General features: G+C 47.3%; 1 protein-coding gene across 5 annotated transcripts in view; it reads right to left on the bottom strand.

Moving 5' to 3' along the window:
- ABCA6 (ATP binding cassette subfamily A member 6) overlaps nt 1-19,259 on the bottom strand; it is a 66,376-nt gene that overhangs the window by 4,198 nt on the left and 42,919 nt on the right. For 4 of the 5 annotated variants that reach the window (XM_018063924.1, XM_018063922.1, XM_018063921.1 and 1 more), the window contains exons 24-37: nt 17,988-18,095; nt 16,172-16,345; nt 15,832-15,945; nt 13,246-13,365; nt 11,312-11,389; nt 10,046-10,137; nt 8,394-8,511; nt 7,223-7,340; nt 3,454-3,545; nt 3,032-3,210; nt 2,124-2,199; nt 1,955-2,049; nt 723-842; nt 183-323 (exon numbers count right to left, since the gene is read on the bottom strand). In XM_018063924.1, the coding sequence (XP_017919413.1) occupies nt 183-323; nt 723-842; nt 1,955-2,049; nt 2,124-2,199; nt 3,032-3,210; nt 3,454-3,545; nt 7,223-7,340; nt 8,394-8,511; nt 10,046-10,137; nt 11,312-11,389; nt 13,246-13,365; nt 15,832-15,945; nt 16,172-16,345; nt 17,988-18,095 (1,625 nt within the window). Of the gene's footprint in view, nt 1-182; nt 324-722; nt 843-1,954; nt 2,050-2,123; nt 2,200-3,031; nt 3,211-3,453; nt 3,546-7,222; nt 7,341-8,393; nt 8,512-10,045; nt 10,138-11,311; nt 11,390-13,245; nt 13,366-15,831; nt 15,946-16,171; nt 16,346-17,987; nt 18,096-19,259 lie in introns of those variants that run through there. The other variant, XM_018063925.1, reaches the window with a different exon arrangement.

Below are 19,259 nucleotides of genomic sequence, written 5' to 3'. Positions count from 1 at the left end.
GGAGGGGGGCACATCTTTCTGGGGACTCTCACAAATCTCCTATGATCGGGAAGGCTTAAATCTGCTTCTGAGGTCCCTCCCTTGATGCTGAAGTCTCATCGCCCTGAAGTGCTCACGGAGCAGAGCAGGAACCACGGATGGGAAAAGCCAACCTGCTCCTCCACAACCAAGAGCACCTTCACCTTTCCTGCTGGGCGGCCTGAGGGAAAAGCCGCAGGACCTCCGTGTGGACTGACATCCCCTGGGAAGCCTCCTTCAGCTTTAGTTCCAGAATGTAATCCTTGCCGAGGCGGTTTTTCAGGTGTTGGATGGAGCCGATGCATCTGTAAACGAGAAGGAAGACGTGCTGGGAAAACCTCGCCCCGGGATTTTGTCCTGTTATTCCTAAATTTCAGATCTAGGGAAAGGGGTCCCTGAGGGAGGGGGGAAGAGTGTCAGCTGGTTACAGTGGTTTTGCCCTTTTCATGTTGTTGCTGGTTAGTGGCTAAGTTGCGTCCAGGTGTTTGCGGCTCCATGGACTGTAGCCCGCCAGGCTCTTCTGCTCATGGGATTCTCCAGGCAAGAACACTGGAGCGGGCTGCCATTTCTTTCTCCAGAGGATCGTCCAGAACCAGGGCTCCAACCTGCATCTCGGACTCTTTACCGCTGAGCCACCGGGCAAGCCTGGCCCTTTCATAGCAAGCCTCGTTTAGAAATCCAGGGCAGGCTTGGCCGGCACCCACCTCAGCCTGCCGGACACCATGATGGCCACACGGTCGCACACAGCCTCCGCCTCGGCCATGGAGTGGGTGGTCAGCAGGGCCCCCCGCGCCGTGTTTCTGACGGCTCTCTGGATCGTCTGCCTGAATGAGCCCCAACAGTAACGCCGTATTTTAAAAGGGAGAGAATAGAGACGGAAGGGAAATTTTACGGATAAAATACAATTCATGAATCATATTTAAATTCTAAACTTAAAAAAACAAACAGGAAAATGTGATTACATACAAGGTTTTGATAAAAGTTTTTAGGTGTTTTTAGGTGTGTTAATGGCATTCTGGTTAAGCTAAAAAAAAAAGAAAATTTCATTTCTTTAGCAGAAGTTAACTGAAATGTTTATAAATGAAGGATATGCTGCCTAGCATTTGCTTCAAAATAATTGGAAAGCAGCAAAAGGAAGTGGGTGGAGGCAAAGATGAAGAAAGATGGGCCTTACATGGAGAGCATTTGGCTAATAGATTCATATATGATTCTCTTTCCATTTGTATAAAATTTCCATAACAAAGTTCTTTTAAAAGGTTGGGAAAATATTGGACAGACACAAATATGAATGTGGATTGGAGGGTTTTATAACTCCAAATATAAAGTCCTCGATAGGAACATAAGAAGAATTTTAAAACTATTAAAAGAAAATCTAGATCAACAAATTTAACAGGTTAGGTAAAGGCGGGGGGGGAGAAAAAAGCAAAGGAGGAAAATGTATTAGCAAGCTAATAGTTTCTAAGAAAAAAGTTACAGACATCTCAATAATTGGCAAAATTAATCTACATTCCAAATCGCAAGACCTAGAATGCCAGCAAGAGCCTGAGAGGTTTTCTAACCCCACGTGAACGCCGCTTGAAGCTGGCGCCCGACAAGGCGATGTGCTGCTCACTCGCTCGGTCGTGTCCGAGCCCGGCAGGCTCCCTGTTTGTGGGACTCTCCAGGCAAGAACACTGGAGCGGGTTGCCATGCCCTCCTCCAGGGATCTTCCCGACCCAGGGACCGAACTCCCGTCCCCTTTGTCGGCAGGCGGGTTCCTTACTGCTGAGCCACCAGGGAAGCCCCTGGGAGAATCTACTTGTTAAACACTGGTTTTCCTGGTCCTGCGAGTTGTCTCCGCTCAGCTAGGGGTCAGTGGATCTGCCTTTCCAAGGTCAGCTTAAAAACGCTCCTTTCACAGAAGGCCCCTCCTCCTGGCCCTGCGGGCACTGCTCACCACAGCTGCTTCTGCTCCGTGGGGTCCAAGCCCGTGGACGGCTCATCCAGAAGCAGGATGGGTGGGTCTCCCAGGAGGCTCAGCACAAAACACAGCTGCAAGGCAGAGACACGGGGCTGTTCCTGCCACCACCTGCCACCCGCAGAGAGAGCCCGCAGGACACACGCACCTTTCTGGCGGCCCCTCCCGGTAACTTCTGCACGGGAACGTTCAGCTGTTCGTGCAGCTTGAAGGCGTCCACCAGCCTGGCGGGAAACAGGGTCAGACGGTGAGATCAGGAGACGATGTGGAGAGAAGGTAAACCATACGCAGGGGTTACAGCCCCGGGTCCCCTCCTTGGCGCCATCACTCTCAGAACTAACCGTCAACGCAACGCTGCAAAGCAATTCTCCTCCAATTAAAAAAAAAATTAAAAATCTAACCATCAAAGAATAAAGTTTATTCTGAATACGAAAGATTTACATCTCATAAAAAAATTTTAAAACTAACTTAAATTCTCATGAAATAGGTGATTATTCATGATCATTCATTCAGTCAACATTTTTTCAGTTTATTTTGTTGAAGCGTAGCTGATTTACAGTGTCGCGTTAACTTCTGCGGCACAGCACAGCGGGTCAGCTACACGGAGGCACGTCCTTTTCCATATTCTTTTCCCTTACGGTCTAACCCAGGATACTGACTAGAGTCCCCTGTGCTGTACAGCAGGGCTTTGTTATTCATCCATTCTGTGTGTGAGAGCTGGCACCCGCCAAACCCAGGCTCTCTCTCCATCCCTCCATATCTCTGGGTCCCCGGGCAAGCACAAGTCTGTTCTCTGTGAGTCTGTTCCTGTGTCTTCGAGAAGTTCGTTTGTGCCACAGTTTAGATTCCACGTGTTAGTGATACCCTACGTTTCATTGAACACTGACAACTACTCTATGCCGTTTACTGTTGAATGCCCCCCAGCCGGGGATGCAGGGTTTGGCCCCTGGCCTCCATCCCCGCTCCACCCCTGCTGCTCCCGGAAGACGGAGATGGCCCCCTACTCCCTGCTCCTTCTCAGCCTCGGCACAGAGGAGCCTCACGGGCGTGCAGTACCGTGAGATGGCCACTCGGGCGTCTGCTCGCTGCAGCCCTTTCACGGCGGCAAACACCTCCAGATGGTCGCGCGTGGTCAGGCTGGGCCACAGCACGTTCTCCTGGGGACAGTAGCCCAGGAACCGGATGCTGGCGTCCCCCTGCTGAGCCGGATCCGAACCGTACCCCGTCAGCTCCACCTGAGAAAGTGTGCTGGTTTCAGAAACGTGCAAGCCCGTCTTCAGCTATGTGATTCCTCAAGAAACTGACCTGCGGCTAACAAATGCCTCAAGTTTTTGAACATCGAAGAAATACGACAGAAGTCACCCCGTGTATTTATTATAGGAAGCTATTAAGCGACTCCCAGCACAGCCTCACAAGGGCGTCACCTCCGTTACAGCATGTCTGCTTGGGGAGGGAAACCCCATCTTCATTTGCGCTACCTCTCCAGCCGTTGGCGCCATCATCCCAGATATCATTCTGACAGACGAGCTTTTACCAGCACCGCTAGGTCCCAGCAACCCCAAAATTTCTCCTGAAAGAGAGGCACCCGCCATCAGGACTGGAAGTCAAACAATAACATAAATCTGCTTCTTCAGCAGCTTTCTGAGATACGTGTTCAGCTCCACTGCCAGTTTGAAATTTACATCATACGTGTAATTCATGTCGCCAAAACATATTCTTTAACCCCTATAATTAGATAAAACATTTTGAAAAAAAGCTTAGAGACTGACATCTGCTGTCCATATATGGGTCTTTTTTCAGATTACTTTTCCAGTGGAAAAAGGTGCCCATAATTTTTTATACGGCTGACGGCTGACCTGCTGAGGACCTAAGCAATTCCCAAACCTGGGGAGCCAGGCCCCTTTCCTCTGACTCAAACTCCACCACCTGTGTCTGAGTCATTCTCGTCTTTCATCTGAGATGGTATGATGATATGAAAGCCTCTTAACTTGTCCGCCACCCAAATTCATGGACAAATAATAGCCAGGGTGAAATATTTTTCAAAGTATCAATTAAATGGTGACAAAAACCCTCTAGAGGCATCTGCTCGACTGGCCTGAAATCTAAACTCCGCTGTTGTTCACGCTGGACCCCGTGGGCACTGCTCACCTCTGAGAGCATCCCTTCCGATCACAGAGCATCTGCTGGCCCCTCTGAGCGCCTTACCCACTCCAAAGGCACGCCTGGGTCTGAGCCCTCGCTGTTTCCTCCGTCTGGGATGCTCTTATCTCTGCACGCGAACATCGCTGGTACCTTCTTATCATCTAGTGCTGAGCTGTGCCAAGTCGTTTCAGTTGTGTCTGACCCTGTGTGACCCCCATGGACTGCAGCCCGCCAGGCTCCTCTGTCCATGGGTTTCTCCAGGCAAGAATACTGGAGTGGGTTGCCATGCCCTCTTCCGGGGATCTTCCTGACCCGGGGACTGAACCCAGGTCTCTCATGTCTCCTGTGCTGGCAGGTGGGTTCTTTATCACTACACCGACCTGAAGCCTGTCATCACCTGGATTTGGCCTAACTGTCTCTGCTCAAGAAAAGTCTTCCCTAACCCTAAGCTAGGGAAACCACTAGGCCATTCAGGCATGACCTAAATCAAATCCCTTATGATTATACAGTGGAAGTGAGAAATAGATTTAAGGGACTAGATTTGATAGATAGAGTGCCTGATGAACTATGGAATGAGGTTCGTGACATTGTACAGGAGACAGGGATCAAGACCATCCCCATGGAAAAGAAATGCAAAAAAGCAAAATGGCTGTCTGGGGAGGCCTTACAAATAGCTGTGAAAAGAAGAGAGGAGAAAAGCAAAGGAGAAAAGGAAAAATATAAGCATCTGAATGCAGAGTTCCAAAGAATAGCAAGAAGAGATAAGAAAGCCTTCCTCAGTGATCAATGCAAATAAATAGAGGAAAAGAACAGAATGGGAAAGACTAGAGATCTCTTCAAGAAAATTAGAGATAGCAAGGGAACATTTCATGCAAAGATGGGCTCGATAAAAGACAGAAATGGTACGGACCTAACAGAAGCAGAAGATATTGAGAAGAGGTGGCAAGAATACACGGAAGAACTGTACAAAAAAGATCTTCATGACTAAAATAATCACGATGGTGTGATCACTCATCTAGAGCCAGACATCCTGGAATGTGAAGTCAAGTGGGCCTTAGAAAGCATCACTACGAACAAAGCTAGTGGAGGTGATGGAATTCCAGTTGAGCTGTTTCAAATCCTGAAAGACGATGCTGTGAAAGTGCTGCACTCAATATGCCAGCAAATTTGGAAAACTCAGCAGTGGCCACAGGACTGGAAAAGGTCAGTTTTCATTCCCATCCCAAAGAAAGGCAATGCCAAAAAATGGTCAAACTACCACATAATTGCACTCATCTCACACGCTAGTAAAGTAATGCTCAAAATTCTCCAAGCCAGGCTTCAGCAATACGTGAACCGTGAACTCCCTGATGTTCAAGCTGGTTTTAGAAAAGGCAGAGGAACCAGAGATCAAATTGCCAACATCCACTGGATCATGGAAAAAGCAAGAGAGTTCCAGAAAAACATCTATTTCTGCTCTATTGACTATGCCAAAGCCTTTGACTGTGTGCATCACAATAAACTGTGGAAAATTCAGAAAGAGATGGGAATATCAGACCACATGACCTGCCTCTTGAGAAATCTGTATGCAGGTCAGAAGCCACAGTTAGAACTGGACATGGAAAAACAGACTGCTTCCAAATAGGAAAAGAAATATGTCAAGGCTGTATATTGTCACCCTGCTTATCTAACTTCTATGCAGAGTACATCATGAGAAACGCTGGGCTGGAAGAAGCACAAGCTGGAATCAAGATTGCTGGGAGAAATATCAATAACCTCAGATATGCAGATGACACCACCCTTATGGCAGAAAGTGAAGAGGAACTAAAAAGCCTCTTGATGAAAGTGAAAGAGGAGAGTGAAAAAGTTGGCTTAAAGCTCAACATTCAGAAAACGAAGATCATGGCATTTGGTCCCATCGCTTCATGGGAAATAGATGGGCAAACAGTGGAAATAGTGTCAGACTTTATTATTTGGGCTCCAAAATCACTGCAGATTTTGGAGTGACTGCAGCCATGAAATTAAAAGACAGTTACTCCTTGGAAGGAAAGTTATGACCAACCTAGATAGCATATTAAAAAGCGGAGACATTACTTTGCCAACAAAGGTCCATCTAGCCAAGGCTATGGTTTTTCCAGTGGTCATGTATGGATGTGAGAGTTGGACTGTGAAGAAAGCTGAGCACTGAAGAATTGATGCTTTTGAACTGTGGTGTTGGAGAAGACTCTTGAGGGTCCCCTGGACTGCAAGGAGATCCAACCAGTCCATTCTAAAGGAGATCAGTCCTAGGTGTTCATTGGAAGGACTGATGCTAAAGCTGAAACTCCGATACTTTGGCCACCTCATGCAAAGAGATGACTCCTTTGAAAAGACTCTGATGCTGGGAAGGATTGGGGGCAGGTGGAGAAGGGGACGACAGAGGATGAGATGGCTGGATGGCATCACCGACTCGATGGATGTGGTTTTGGGTGAACTCCAGGAGTTGGTGATGGACAGGGAAGCCTGGCGTGCTGTGATTCATGGGGTCACAAAGAGTCGGACACGACTGAGCAACTGAACTGACTGACTGAACCGTAAGCTTCCCTGGTGGCTCAGATGGTAAAGAATCCACGTGCAATGCATGAGACCTGGGTTCAATCCACGTGTTGGGGGGAATCCCTGGAGAAGGGAATGGCAAGCCTCTCCAGTATTCTTGCCTGGAGAATCCATGGACAGAGGAGCCTGGTGGGCCACAGTCCATGGGGTCGCAAAGAGTCGGACACGACTGAGCAACTGAGGCTTTCCACCTCCAGCCCTAAGTGAACGTGGCCCCGAGTCACTCAGGTCATTTCACAGATTTGAATGTTCCCCGTAGAACCTGCCAGTGTGACATCTGAAACATCTCTTGATAAGTCATTTTTGTCTAGTGACCTCTCTGGGGATGCAAAAGCTATGAGGTCATGAATTTGTCTATTTGTTTCATAATTATCTTTCCGGATTCTTAAACAGCCCCTGGCACACTCGAAAAAGCATATGCTGGATGAGTGAATGAACGCTTCAGCGAATACAGCGGCGTCGATAGCCTCGATGTTCAGGGGGTATTATTTCTAAAAATAACAGTGAATGTAAACAGTGACTGTTCCGAACCTTTTTTAACACAGAAGGAGATGTTTCTCACTGCTGTCTTCTTCCTCCTTCTTGAAAAGCACCTTTTCTTCTGGCCTGCATATTCTTTGTGCAGACAGCTAGCAATTATGACCGGTTTCTGGAACAGAGAACAGTGTGAGTTTCCTTCTAAGCAGCAGTCACTTTTCATTTCTGTGCTCTGCCTCCTGGAACCTCTCTTGCCCTCTGTCATGAACCAAACCATGTTTGCGTCGAGGGCAAGCCACGTTGCTTGTCTCAAATGTAGCATGCACTCGTGGGTGCTGACAATATTTCTTGCTAAAAACAGATGAATGAGTGGAGAATATAAATATTACTCAGTCATAAAAAGAATGAAATCACGGCGTTTGCAGCAACATGGGTGGACCCAGAGATGGTCACACTAAGTGAAGGTGAGTCAGAAAGATACAGACAAATGTCACATGAAGTCACTTCTACGTGGAATCTAAACTATATCACAAATAAACTTATCTATGAGACAAACAAACAAAAAATCAGTGGACTGAGTATCATTAGTATCAAATGAGTATCAAACAGCATCATTTCAGGCTGGCTGCTTGCCTTTCAATAACAGAAGTATCTAAACTCATGTGAATACCTCCCACATCAAAATCAAAGAGTAATCCTTAAAATCTTAATCTCTACCCGGCATTCTATAACAAATCTCACGTAAATTCTTTGACTCATGAAACTGGGGGTTTGAAATGGCAGCTCTACACATCCAAGGCCATTTTTCTCAAACAAACAAACAAAAAAAGATGAAACCAGTGTGATTGGCATTCTTCTTGGAGCATCAAGGACTTCGAAAGAAGTGCCTGCATATTGAGGCGTTACATAAATGCATGGATTCCCTGGTGGTCAGTAGTAAAGAACATGCCTGCAGTGCAGGAGATGCAAGCCACGCGTGTTCAGTCCCTGGGTCGGGAAGATTCCCCTGGAGGCGGGCATGGCAGCGCGCTCCAGAGTTCTTGCCCAGAGAATCCCAGGGACGGGGGAGCCTGGCGGGCTGCCGTCCCTGCAGTCACACAGTCAGACACCGCTGAGCACGACACACACCCAACTCCAGACTTTCTCAGCAAAACCCAGCACGTCAACCTCTACTCCTGAGCTGCTGAGCATTCCATTAACACCACTGTGCTACTTGCGTCCCCACCTCCTCTACTGACGTGTTCAGGGCGGTGGCTGTTCTTATTCTTTCTGCTTGGACATCTTCGTCTTCAGCTACAGGTTTTTCTGTGTTTGAACGAGCATCTCTGCTTTGGGGGGAAATTCTACAGAAAAGATGAAATAGATAGCATGCGATTTTTTTGGTAGGTGTCAAAGATGCCTCAAACATCAGCTTCTCTAACTATCCCTTCCACGCGCCCCCATAGACTTGCACACCCAGCTATAGTTAAAGCGGGTAACCAGCGAGCTCCTGCTGCACATCCAGGGAGCTCAGCATTGTGTGGCAGCCTGGACGGGCGGGGAGCTTGAGGGGGAATGGATACAGGCATATGCTGGCTGGAGTTGCTTTGCTGCTCACCTGAAACTATCGCATTGTGGTCGGCTGCACCATCATACAAAGCAAAAAGCTAAAAAAAGTCAGCTTCTCTGTGACTTCCCCATGGTCCTTTCAACAAGCTGGTGATGAGGCTGACTATATGGACAGCAAGTCTCCTTTTGCCAGGAAGGTCCACCCCTGCAGTCGAATCCCCTTCTCCGTGTTGCTGTGGTTCACCTAACGAGTGTCTCTGACCCTTTCAAATTTCTCAGCTTTGAAAATCAGGTCCCCTGCATTCTTCTCTGCTGACTCTGAGCCCATGTTACTCACACCCAGTATCTGCCTGGTATCCTTCACTGTTTGGCGCTTCCCTGGTGGCTCAGAAGCTGCCTGCAGTGCCGGAGACCTGGGTTCGATCCCTGGGTCAGGAAGATCCCTGGAGAAGGGAATGGCAGCCCCCCCACCCCAGTGTTCCTGTCTTGACTGTGACCCTTACTAGAGTCCCTCCTCTGCTGGAACACTCTGAGTTGTGCTGCCGAACCAACTCCATCCTATCCCTCTGGTTGGGCATGTGTGAGCCTCTTGAGTGGGAAAAGGGCATATTTGAGTTCTCATTAAAATGCTTTTCTCAGTATATATATTCTGTTGAAGTATAGTTGACTTACAATGTTTCAGGTGCACGGCAAGGTGATTCAGTTACACGTACATAGATTTATTATTTTTCAGATTATTTTCCTTTGTTACTTATTATAAGATATTGACCACAGGTCCCTGTGCTATACAGTAACCCTTTCTTGCTTACAGAATATCATTTTTTTTTTTTTAGTCAGAAATCTAGCATTCTATGCATATTAAGCCAAACAAGTATTTGAGTTCTCATTAAATTTTTGAGAGCTTGAAAGCTCCCTTCAGCTGACTAATGGCAGAACTCTGCCTGGTGGGGGTGATTTAGTCACTCAGTCGTGTCCGACTCTCGCCACCCCATGGACTGTAGCCCGCCAGGCTCCTCTGTCCTTGGAATTCTCCAGGCAAGAATACTGGAGTGGGTTGCCATTTCCTTCTCCAGGAATTCTTCTCGACCCGGGGATCAAACCCGGGTTTCCTGCATTGCAGGAAGATTCTTTTACCGACTGAGCTACAAGGGAAGCCCCTGCCTAGGTGTCCCATTTCCTGGCAGTTCAGCCGGAAATCCATCGGCCATGCCGAAAATCAGCATGCTATTCATACTATCATACAAATCAGCATTAAGAGGCTGGGGGTGCAGCCACTCCCTAGGAATATTAAAATGCAATATGAAGTATGAAATTAACTTTTATCCCAACCTGAAAACAGGATCCTTTTGCATTATTTTCTTTCCACATTTTGCTTCTAGGCATCGCAGGACAAACATGAAGAGCAAAGCCTGAAAGTAAGGCTAGGAGCAAGAAACAGTTACACTGAGGGGAGAGCTCACATCAGAAGCATCTGAATCATAGTTTGGGTCTTTTGTCTTCAGATAAAACAGGTGTGAGGCCTGCGTACAGATCAGTTCTATAGTGGCAATCCAGCTCGGGGAACCCGCCTTCTTTCCTTCTTCCTGTTGTACAACCGACATCCGGTCTGTCAGCACGGGTGACCTGCTTCTCCTTTCAAAGTTACCTGGAACCCAGGGCTGCCCCCCACCCTGCCGGGCCGTAATCGCTGACAGTAACACCACAGCCCCTGGCTGTGGGTCTCTCTTCTTCCCTTGCCCCAAACATCTACTCTCAACACAGCAACGGGAGGGAGCTGTATTTTGAGCATAGATCAGATCACAGCACTTCCCTGAAAACTCCACTGGCTCCTCGCCCTCACAAAGGAAGATCAAAGTCCTGGACATGACCCAGGATCGCCAAGCCACCCCCTCTGTTCACCCACACTCAGCTCGGTTACCTCTGTGACCTTCACTCTCCCCTGTGTCTACCCAGCCCCACCCACCTGGCCACCCGCCTGCAACAAGCCAGGGTCACTCTCCCACCTCCTCCGGGAATATTCCTCCCTGTGATGTCCCCACAGCTCGCTTCCTTGCCTCCTGCGGGCTTTTATTTTTGAAGTCCATCCTTTCGCACAGCATGTTATTTACTTGGTTTATTATCGGCCTCCTTCCACCAGAATTGAAGCCCCATGAGGGCAAGGACTACTAGTTTTGATCTATGCCTAGAAAAGTACTGCCCCATATGCAAAGACACTAATTTTCTTCAGCCCACATACACCGGTATAATCATTTTCCCTTTCCATTTTTATTTTTTACTTTTGCTTTGTTTATCTCTAATTGCAAAGGATTTAAGATGTATTGCATGGATTTCTTTACAAACTCTCAAATTTGAGAGGCAATAGACAGGATAAACAAGGAAATCTAATCTTATACAGCATTCTGGATTTACACAGTCCATTTACTTCTAGTAAGAGGTAACTGGAACATAAAATTGTATCTGAATGTAACTGTTTTGTCTAAGACTATCTTAAAAACACTTTCAAAGTTGGTACACTTCAGACAAGATCAAAGAGTTACTATGGTAAATGATAACCCCCCCAAAAAAGTAGGCAGTGAGGTAGAAAAGCCGTCTTACTATTAGACACACTAGAAAGTCAGCTGCACTCAGGTCATAATTTGCCTCTTGATATTTTATCCAGTATTGAGAGATTCTCTGCAAAGACCAAAAAAAAAAAAAAAAGGCTCAATGGAAATTCATCAGCATTCTTATTTGCATTTAATTAACAGGGAATTTTACATAGTGGAGATTTCCCTCATTAAGTCTGATTCCCCCTTTGTGCCCTAGCGACAAGCAATTCCCCACAGAGCAAAGAGAGGACCCCTGCCCAACCCTGCCTGCCTCTCCAGGGAGGTGACCTAAGTCTGTCCATCTCTTCCTTCTATTTTTCCTTGATATTTTGGTTTAATGTTTGCTGACCATCTACTCAAGCATAACAGACAGAGGGGTCTACACAGTGAATGGTTCTAGGGCTCCACCTTTGCCCTAAATGGCTCCAGGAGCCGTCCTGGGTCCCAGGGGTGACTGTTTCCACCACAATAATTAGTCCCATCCTGTGATTCTTTCTTCATCAGCAACGCGTTCAGAAAGTCACTCATTCCTCCCTAGCTGTGTGCGTGACACACGTGGGTTGGTGTACTTCACCTCACAGGGTGACTTGCACCTTAGGAGAGAAACGCTCCGCGTGAAGCAATGAGTTTGCAGTAGGGAATTCCAGGCAGTGCCAGTGAGGGAAAGGACAGTCTGCAGCGGACTTCCCGGGTCCCTGGGAGCACACGGGGTCAGGGGGGCCCTCGAGACTCCCTTTAAGCCACCACCTCCTGGCAGACGGTGTGCTCCTGGCCGAGCTCTCCTGCTCGCCTCGCCGTCCGGCTCTTCCTGTGTGAAGTGCCTCTGCCTCCTCAGCGCCCCATGCACCCTCTCCTGCGTCCCTGCCTTGGCCTCCCCCACCTGCCCCCGCCCACTCTTCAGGACCCTGCAGGGTCCTTGGGCTCCCCAGGGACCCAGCTGGGCTCGGAACCTTGCCCTCGCCCCTCGCTGTCTCCTTGGCAACCTCGAGGCCCCTGGCGCTGACCGGCTGAGGCTGCTCTGCCTTTGTCTCCACTAAACTGTGAAAGGAGGACCAGTGCCACCTGCTTGCTGTGGTGCCTCAACTACTGGGACAGTGCATAGCAAAGCTGTTGCTTGGCGTTCAGTCGCTCAGTCGTGTCTGACTCTTTGTGACCCCATGGACCGCAGCACCCCAGGCCTCCCCGTCCATTACCAACTCCTGGGGTTTACTCAAACTCATGTCCACTGAGTTGGTGATGCCATCCAACCATCTCATCCTCTGTTGTCCCCTTCTCCTCCTGCCCTCAATCTTTCCCAGCATCGGGGTCATTTCCAAAGACTGGAAATGACCACCTTTGCATCAGGTGGCCAAAGTATTGGCGCTTCAGCATCAGCTCACTTCTATTTCTCAATGAGTAAGTGTTATTGTATGGGAGTATATGCTCACACCGGATAATGAATACCCAAGGAATCAGGCGATGTGTTTCTATCTGGCATTCGTTTTAAATGCATTTGACAATGCTTACGTTTTGTGAAGTGCACATGGCAGAAGCTTTTATTTTTATTTTTTGGCTGCCCGGTATGCTTTTTGGGATCTTAGTTCTCTGACCAGGGATTGAACCTGGGCCCTCCACCGTAAAAGTGCTGAGTCTTAACTGCTGCCCGCCGGTAATTCCTGGCAAAGCTTTCAAAATGGCTTTATTGTGGTTAAATTCTCATGCCATAAAATTCATTCATTTTAAGTGTACGATTCAAAGCTTTTTAGTAAATTCGCAGAGCTGCGGGAGCATCACTGCAAGTCGACTTAGGAACATTCCCACCACCCCAAAGAGACACCTACTCCTTTCCCACCTCAGCTCCCAGGAAAACACCAGCCTGCTGTCTGTTTTTGTAGATTTAGGCAGAGGACTTTAATAGGCTGCACATTCAAAATTAATGGCACATTTGATAACATTTCTTACCTGTTGCAAGAAAGCTGTAAATCCACTCAAGGTTGCTGAGGGAACTAAAGTCATGCAAGTTATCAGGACAGGGACGTCTGGAGCAAACAGCATAATGATGCCAAATGCGATGACCGTGACCTGCGAGGCAAGGGGAACACGTTAGCGCCGCCACACACACTCCGCCCACTGATACTTGAGGAAATGCGTGAGATGGCAGGCATGCTGATCAAATACATGGGAGCGCTCCCTCGTGCAGGCACAGTCCTTTCAGAGGGAGGAGAGAAGGGAGGAGATTTTGTTATGAGAAAGTGTATGACCTTCCGCTCCTAACAGGAAATTCTTAGAGGGAAAATCTGGAGACGAAGGTGAGAGCTAAACTGTTCAGACTCGCTGAGACCTCAGTTTTATCCCGAGTCGGTCACTAATTTTTGTGTGACTTTAAATAGGTTACTTGATACAAACTATTATGTACAGGACGGATAAACAAGGTCCTGCTACAGCGCGCAGGGAGCGCCGCTCCATGTCCTGCGATAAACCACGACGGGAAAGAAAGTATATATGTAACAGCCACTTTGCCGAACAGCAGAAATTAAACTCAACACTGCAAATGAGCTACACTTTAATAAAAAAAATTTAAGAAGAGAAATTATAAAGGATTAAAGCATCAAAGAAAAAAATCCAAAAACCGAATAATTTTTTCCTTCCATAAAATGAGGAGAATTATGTTAGATAATCGTCATTATTTTTCAAATCTGACGTTTCAATATTCCGTAAATATGTGGTTACTTTTCAGTGGTATAAAAAATGAAACTGACAATGTAAAGAGAAAGGGAAATAATCAGAAAGTATGACACTATAACACTGTGGTGTATTTTTCATATTGTGAGGAAAGAAATTTTTAGTTTGCAAAATTTACTTTGTTTTTGAATACTGCTTTGTCTTATTTTCATCCATAGTAAATTTACAATGAATTGGCAATAAAGGGGAAAAAAAGATCTCCAATCATTTGTAGATACATTTCGATTTGAAACAATGTAGTTTTTCAGTGTCAAAAGTTCAGTTCTTTGCTGTGGTTCTTTATTTGCTAAGGCTCACTTATTCGCACGATAGTGAGACGGTCTTAGTCATCGTATTAATCCACAAACCTAACAGGAAAGGCCTTGGTATCATCATGCCTCTCCTTAGAAACAACAAAGCCGAATTTCCTTGTTTGTTCGTTTATCCACTTGCCGCTGAGCAACTCACAGCGCAGACTCCAGCCCGCTCCTACCAGGCGCTGGAGGAAGCCTGTCCTCACCACGCATCCCTTACTGTGTCCAGAACTGGCCGAGGGGCGGGGGAGACGGGGGGACGGTCTCTGCTCTCTAAGTGGAGAGGCATGGAAGCTCCACTCTGGCAAAGCTGAGTGAGTCCTCATCTGAGAGGCTGTCGCATCTGTGCAGACAGGGTGAGCAGTGAGTGCCTGGCAACCCGATGGCTGCCTTCTCCCTCAACACGCCGCAGCGGGCATTTGTCTAGAAGTGCATTTACTAAGTCTCAGCCTGGAGCGGTTTCTGCTCAACGAGAGCCAACAGAGTGACTGGGCAAAGACATAAAGAAAAAGGAAGAGCGACTCTGGGCTGCTGGTGACCTAGGACTGAAGACCAGTAAGCTCCAAGAGCGGCTCCAAGGTTGCTCACACTAGGATGGCTGAGTCCTCACTCACTCTGCAGGGGCAGACCTGTCAGAGGCCCTGCTGGCCAAGAACCCTGACGCCACCTGAACGCCAGCCCCGAAAGAGACTTTGTTCACAGCCGAAACGACGAGGAAACACAAAGTGTGCGCATGGATGTTTTGTCCACCTTTTCTGGACGTATGCAAACCAAGAGTACGGGCTGAAAAGAAATCAACTGTCAGTCAGACTGACATCTGTTCTGCTTACCCAGCTTCTGGGTTTACATTGTGCAGTATTATTAAGTCTGTTGGCTGGAAAAAAAAAAAAAAGAGTTCTCACGGCAAAGTACAAATGGAAAGACTTTGGTGTACCAAATTTTCATGACTGTCTCAAAATCAGTCTTTCAAATAAAGTATCTCTATAGACACTACCAGCTGAATACCGAGAAATACTGGGTTGGCCAAAAAGTTTCGCTTGGGTGCTTCCGTAACATCTTAACTTTTTGGCCAACCCAATACTACCTAGAGATGTCTGCTGAGAAAGGGTGAGTCACCAGCTAGCTGCTGACCAGGACAATCCGCTGCCAACATCTTACAGAAATCAGTGGATGACACCATACGCATTTTCTTAGCGGGTAGACTTTGGTTGGGTTCCTCTCGTGATTTCAAGACTCCTACTCCAAGAACTGAGAGCTGTGTATGCAAGACAGACATTCAGCCAACAGCTGAGGAGTTCAGCTAAAAGGTACCTGAAATGCTGGGATCAGGCAGCCCCAGAGTTTTGATAAAACCTTTCCATCCAAGTTTTCCGCGATCTTACGTGCTTAGTCGCTCAGTCACGTCCAGCTCTTCTGCAACCCCAGGGGCTTCCCAGGTGGCGCTACTAAAGAACCCGCCTGCTAGTGCAGATGCAAGAAAGTTTAAAAAAGAACTGTTTGTGTAAATACTTACTACATAGAAGCAAAATGACCAAAGGCCGCTATTTTTTCTCCTCTTACGAAAAATAAACGCTATCACGTATGTCAGGAAGATAAGTGAAGCCGCATAACCAAGCGTCATGACAACCTGAAGATAATAGAAAGAAACAGCATAATCAAAAAAAATGAAATATTAACTGAGAGAGAGGTTACAAGCATTGCTTACGTTTCTCATTACACACGCACTCTGCAGGGTTCTGTTTGGGTGTATGACAAACTAAAAATGGAAACGTCGTGACTGTATGAAATTACATCAGTGTGAAAGTTTACTAGGAATTGCTGTGTAAGATATTGTCTGTGCCATTGTTACTTACCAAAGCAAATATAACTCGACTTGTGAGATAAATGTACACCATGTTTGCTAGGTAGAAAATCAAATACATGGAAAGGAGAATGAGACTGTAGAGGCTGACATCCACCAGCGCCTGCCCACACCAGTACGCAGAGGGGAAGAGGCCAGAGACCCACAGCTGGGACTTGGTTCTCTTCTGATGGAAAACCAAAGCAGAAACATGGATTCAGTTGAAATTCAAATCCCAAAAAAAAGCACATCAGGTGATTTTCAACAGTAAATATAATCTAATATTCTAACACATTTAAAAAAAGATTTAAGTGTCTTGAAGCGAACCATTTTGTGAAGACTGTGTTGAACTTGTCACAACACCGCTTCTGTTTTATATATATATATATGTATTTTTTTTTTTTCGCTGTCAGGCACACGGGATCTTAGCTTCCTGACCAGATACTGAACCTGCACCCCATGCATTGGAAGGCGAAGTCTTAACCACTTGGACCACTAGGGAAGTCCCTAAATTTTTTTAAAAATCTAATATTTTTAAAATTTTAATATTTTAATCCGCTTCCCTGCTAGCTCAGTTGGTAAAGGATCTGCCTGCAAGGCAGGAGACTCCAGTTAAATTCCTGGGTCGGGAAGATCCACGGGAGAAGGGACAGGCTGCCCACTCCAGTATCCTTGGGCTTTCCTTGTGCCTCAGCTGGTAGAGAATCCACCTGCAATGCAGGAGACCTGGGTTCGATCCCTGGGTTGGGAAGATCGCCTGGAGAAGGGAAAGGCTTCCCACTCCAGCATTCTGGCCTGAAGAATTCCATGGACTATATAGTCCATGGGGTCACAAGAGTCGGACACGACTGAGCGACTTTCACTTTCACTTTTTCAATATCTTAATTACGTGTGCACCACTTTTAGGGAGCCGATGACAGAAGAGCCAGTTGCATCAAGGTGGACGTTTAAACACAAGAATTGTTTTATCTGGCAGGTTTGAAGAATAAATAGAACAGTAGCCTCCTAATGATCAAAGTCTGAATCAGTCTCCTTCAAAAGAAATGCTATTTTGTCATCCCGAGAACAGTAAATTCTCCACTATCTAAATATACTCCTGGATAATTACTGACTCAGATGGTAAGAGATGACCTGTTTAAATCTGATAGGACTGTCTTGCCTCCATAATGGGTGTGACTCAACACAAATACAACCAAAAAACTGTATTCTGCACAATGGCAAGTGGATTAAAGTCTTGGTCCTCGATTTCAATATCAGTGATTTCTTCCCTGTGGTTAGGAAATGATGTGGTTGAAAGTTTCATCACATTCCCCTTTGAAGGTTTAGATTAATTTGAGTGCCCGCCAGACTATTGCCCTTTTCCTATCATTTTGAAGTCACAAGCACTTTGTGTTTTTAGAAGTAACTTCTCCACTGCTGCTGCTAAGTCGCTTCAGTCGTGTCCGACTCTGTGCGACCCCATAGATGGCAGCCCACCAGGCTCCCCCGCCCCTGGGATTCTCCAGGCAAGAACACTGGAGGGGGCTGCCATTTCTTTCTCCGATGCATGAAAGTGAAAAGTGAAAGTGAAGTCGCTCAGTCGTGTCCGACTCTGTGCGACCCCAGAGATGGCAGCCCACCAGGCTCCTCTGTCCATGGGATTCTCCAGGCAAGAGGACTGGAGTGGGGTGCCATCGCCTTCTCTGAACTTTTCTGACTTGACAGAAATAATATTGAACTGCATTATCTGAGTTAAACACGTTCCAGTGTTGTCCTGTGAGAAAACCCATGGCACTGAACACAGAATGACTGGGGCCCCGGTGTTTCTCTTCCCGCCTCCCTCTTCTTACTTTGTAATCGCTGATACTGCTCATGGCGATGTAAGGAGACAGGCTGCACGTGACAAAAAACAAGAAGAACGAGCCTTGGGGGAGCCCCGTCCAGAGCAGCACGTGGCCCTGCGAACAGAAGGCACGCTTGGTGGGCACACGAGCAGAAGCACAGAGTCACACCAGGAAGCCGTGGCGTGACGGTGTGAGTCGATGCCGCCTCAACAAAACAATTCATTAACCACATCCATACAGTGAAGTGTGTAAAGCCAGTGAGCATTTGTAAGAAAGGAAAGAAATACCGATCTTCACAAAAGCACGTGCTTCTGGAAGTACTGAAAAATCAAACACGCACAGCTAGTTCCTCGATCTCCACCCATGGAGGCCAGGGGCAGGGGCGGGGAGAAGCTCCTGGTCACTCAACGTGAAGCTTCAACTCCGAGGGAAAAAACAGAAGTGAAAAATGACTCAGAACCATTTCAGGGCATGTATCGAAAGAACGGAAAGTAGAGACCCATGCACACTGTTCACAGCAGCGCTGTTCACACGAGCCAAGGGGACAGAAGCAGCCACAAGTCCTCAGGCAGATGAATGGGTGTGCACGAGCAGCATCGTTCACCCTTAGAGGAGGACGTCCTGTCGCACGCTGCAACACGCCTGAACTGAGGGGGTGTCAGGGAAGCGGGAAGGAAGCCAGGCACGAGACACGCGTGCTGGTCAGATTCCCAGAAAGAGCCGCAGAATGGGGGTCAGAAGGGGCTGCGAGGGGCGGGGAGCAGGGAGTCTTGTTTTGAGGAGATAAAGCGCTAATTCGGCAGGACAGAAGAGTTCCGGAGATCTGACCCACGACGGTGTGAATATACTGAGCACTTCCGAAGTGTACCCTTAAAAACGCCTAGATGAAATGATAGCTGGTGGAATCTGCTGTGCGGCTCAGGGAGCTGAAACAGAGGTGACAGCCTCGGGGGTGCGGTGCGGTGGGAGACGGGGGGTTTCAGGAGGGGGGGGTCTATGTATGCCGATGGCTGGTCCGTGTTGACCCCGACACTATACCGGAAAGCGATTATCCTTCAATCAAAAATAAAGACATTTTAAGACATGACTAGATGGTAAGGTTTTGTGTTATGGGACTTCTTTTAAACCACAATACAAAAAATAATAATTGAGGAACAATGAGAGAAGTTGATCATTCAGGCCTGAGCAACCGTCTTCCCCAGCAAACCTAGTGATGAGGAGGTGAAGATAACCGGTAGCTGAGTGGGAGCTTCTGAAGCACAGACTTGAAAGGAAACC

Source organism: Capra hircus, chromosome 19 (genome assembly GCF_001704415.2).
Source record: "Capra hircus breed San Clemente chromosome 19, ASM170441v1, whole genome shotgun sequence".
NCBI classification, from domain to species: domain Eukaryota; kingdom Metazoa; phylum Chordata; class Mammalia; order Artiodactyla; family Bovidae; genus Capra; species Capra hircus.
This window is presented reverse-complemented; position numbering and strand designations above follow the sequence as displayed.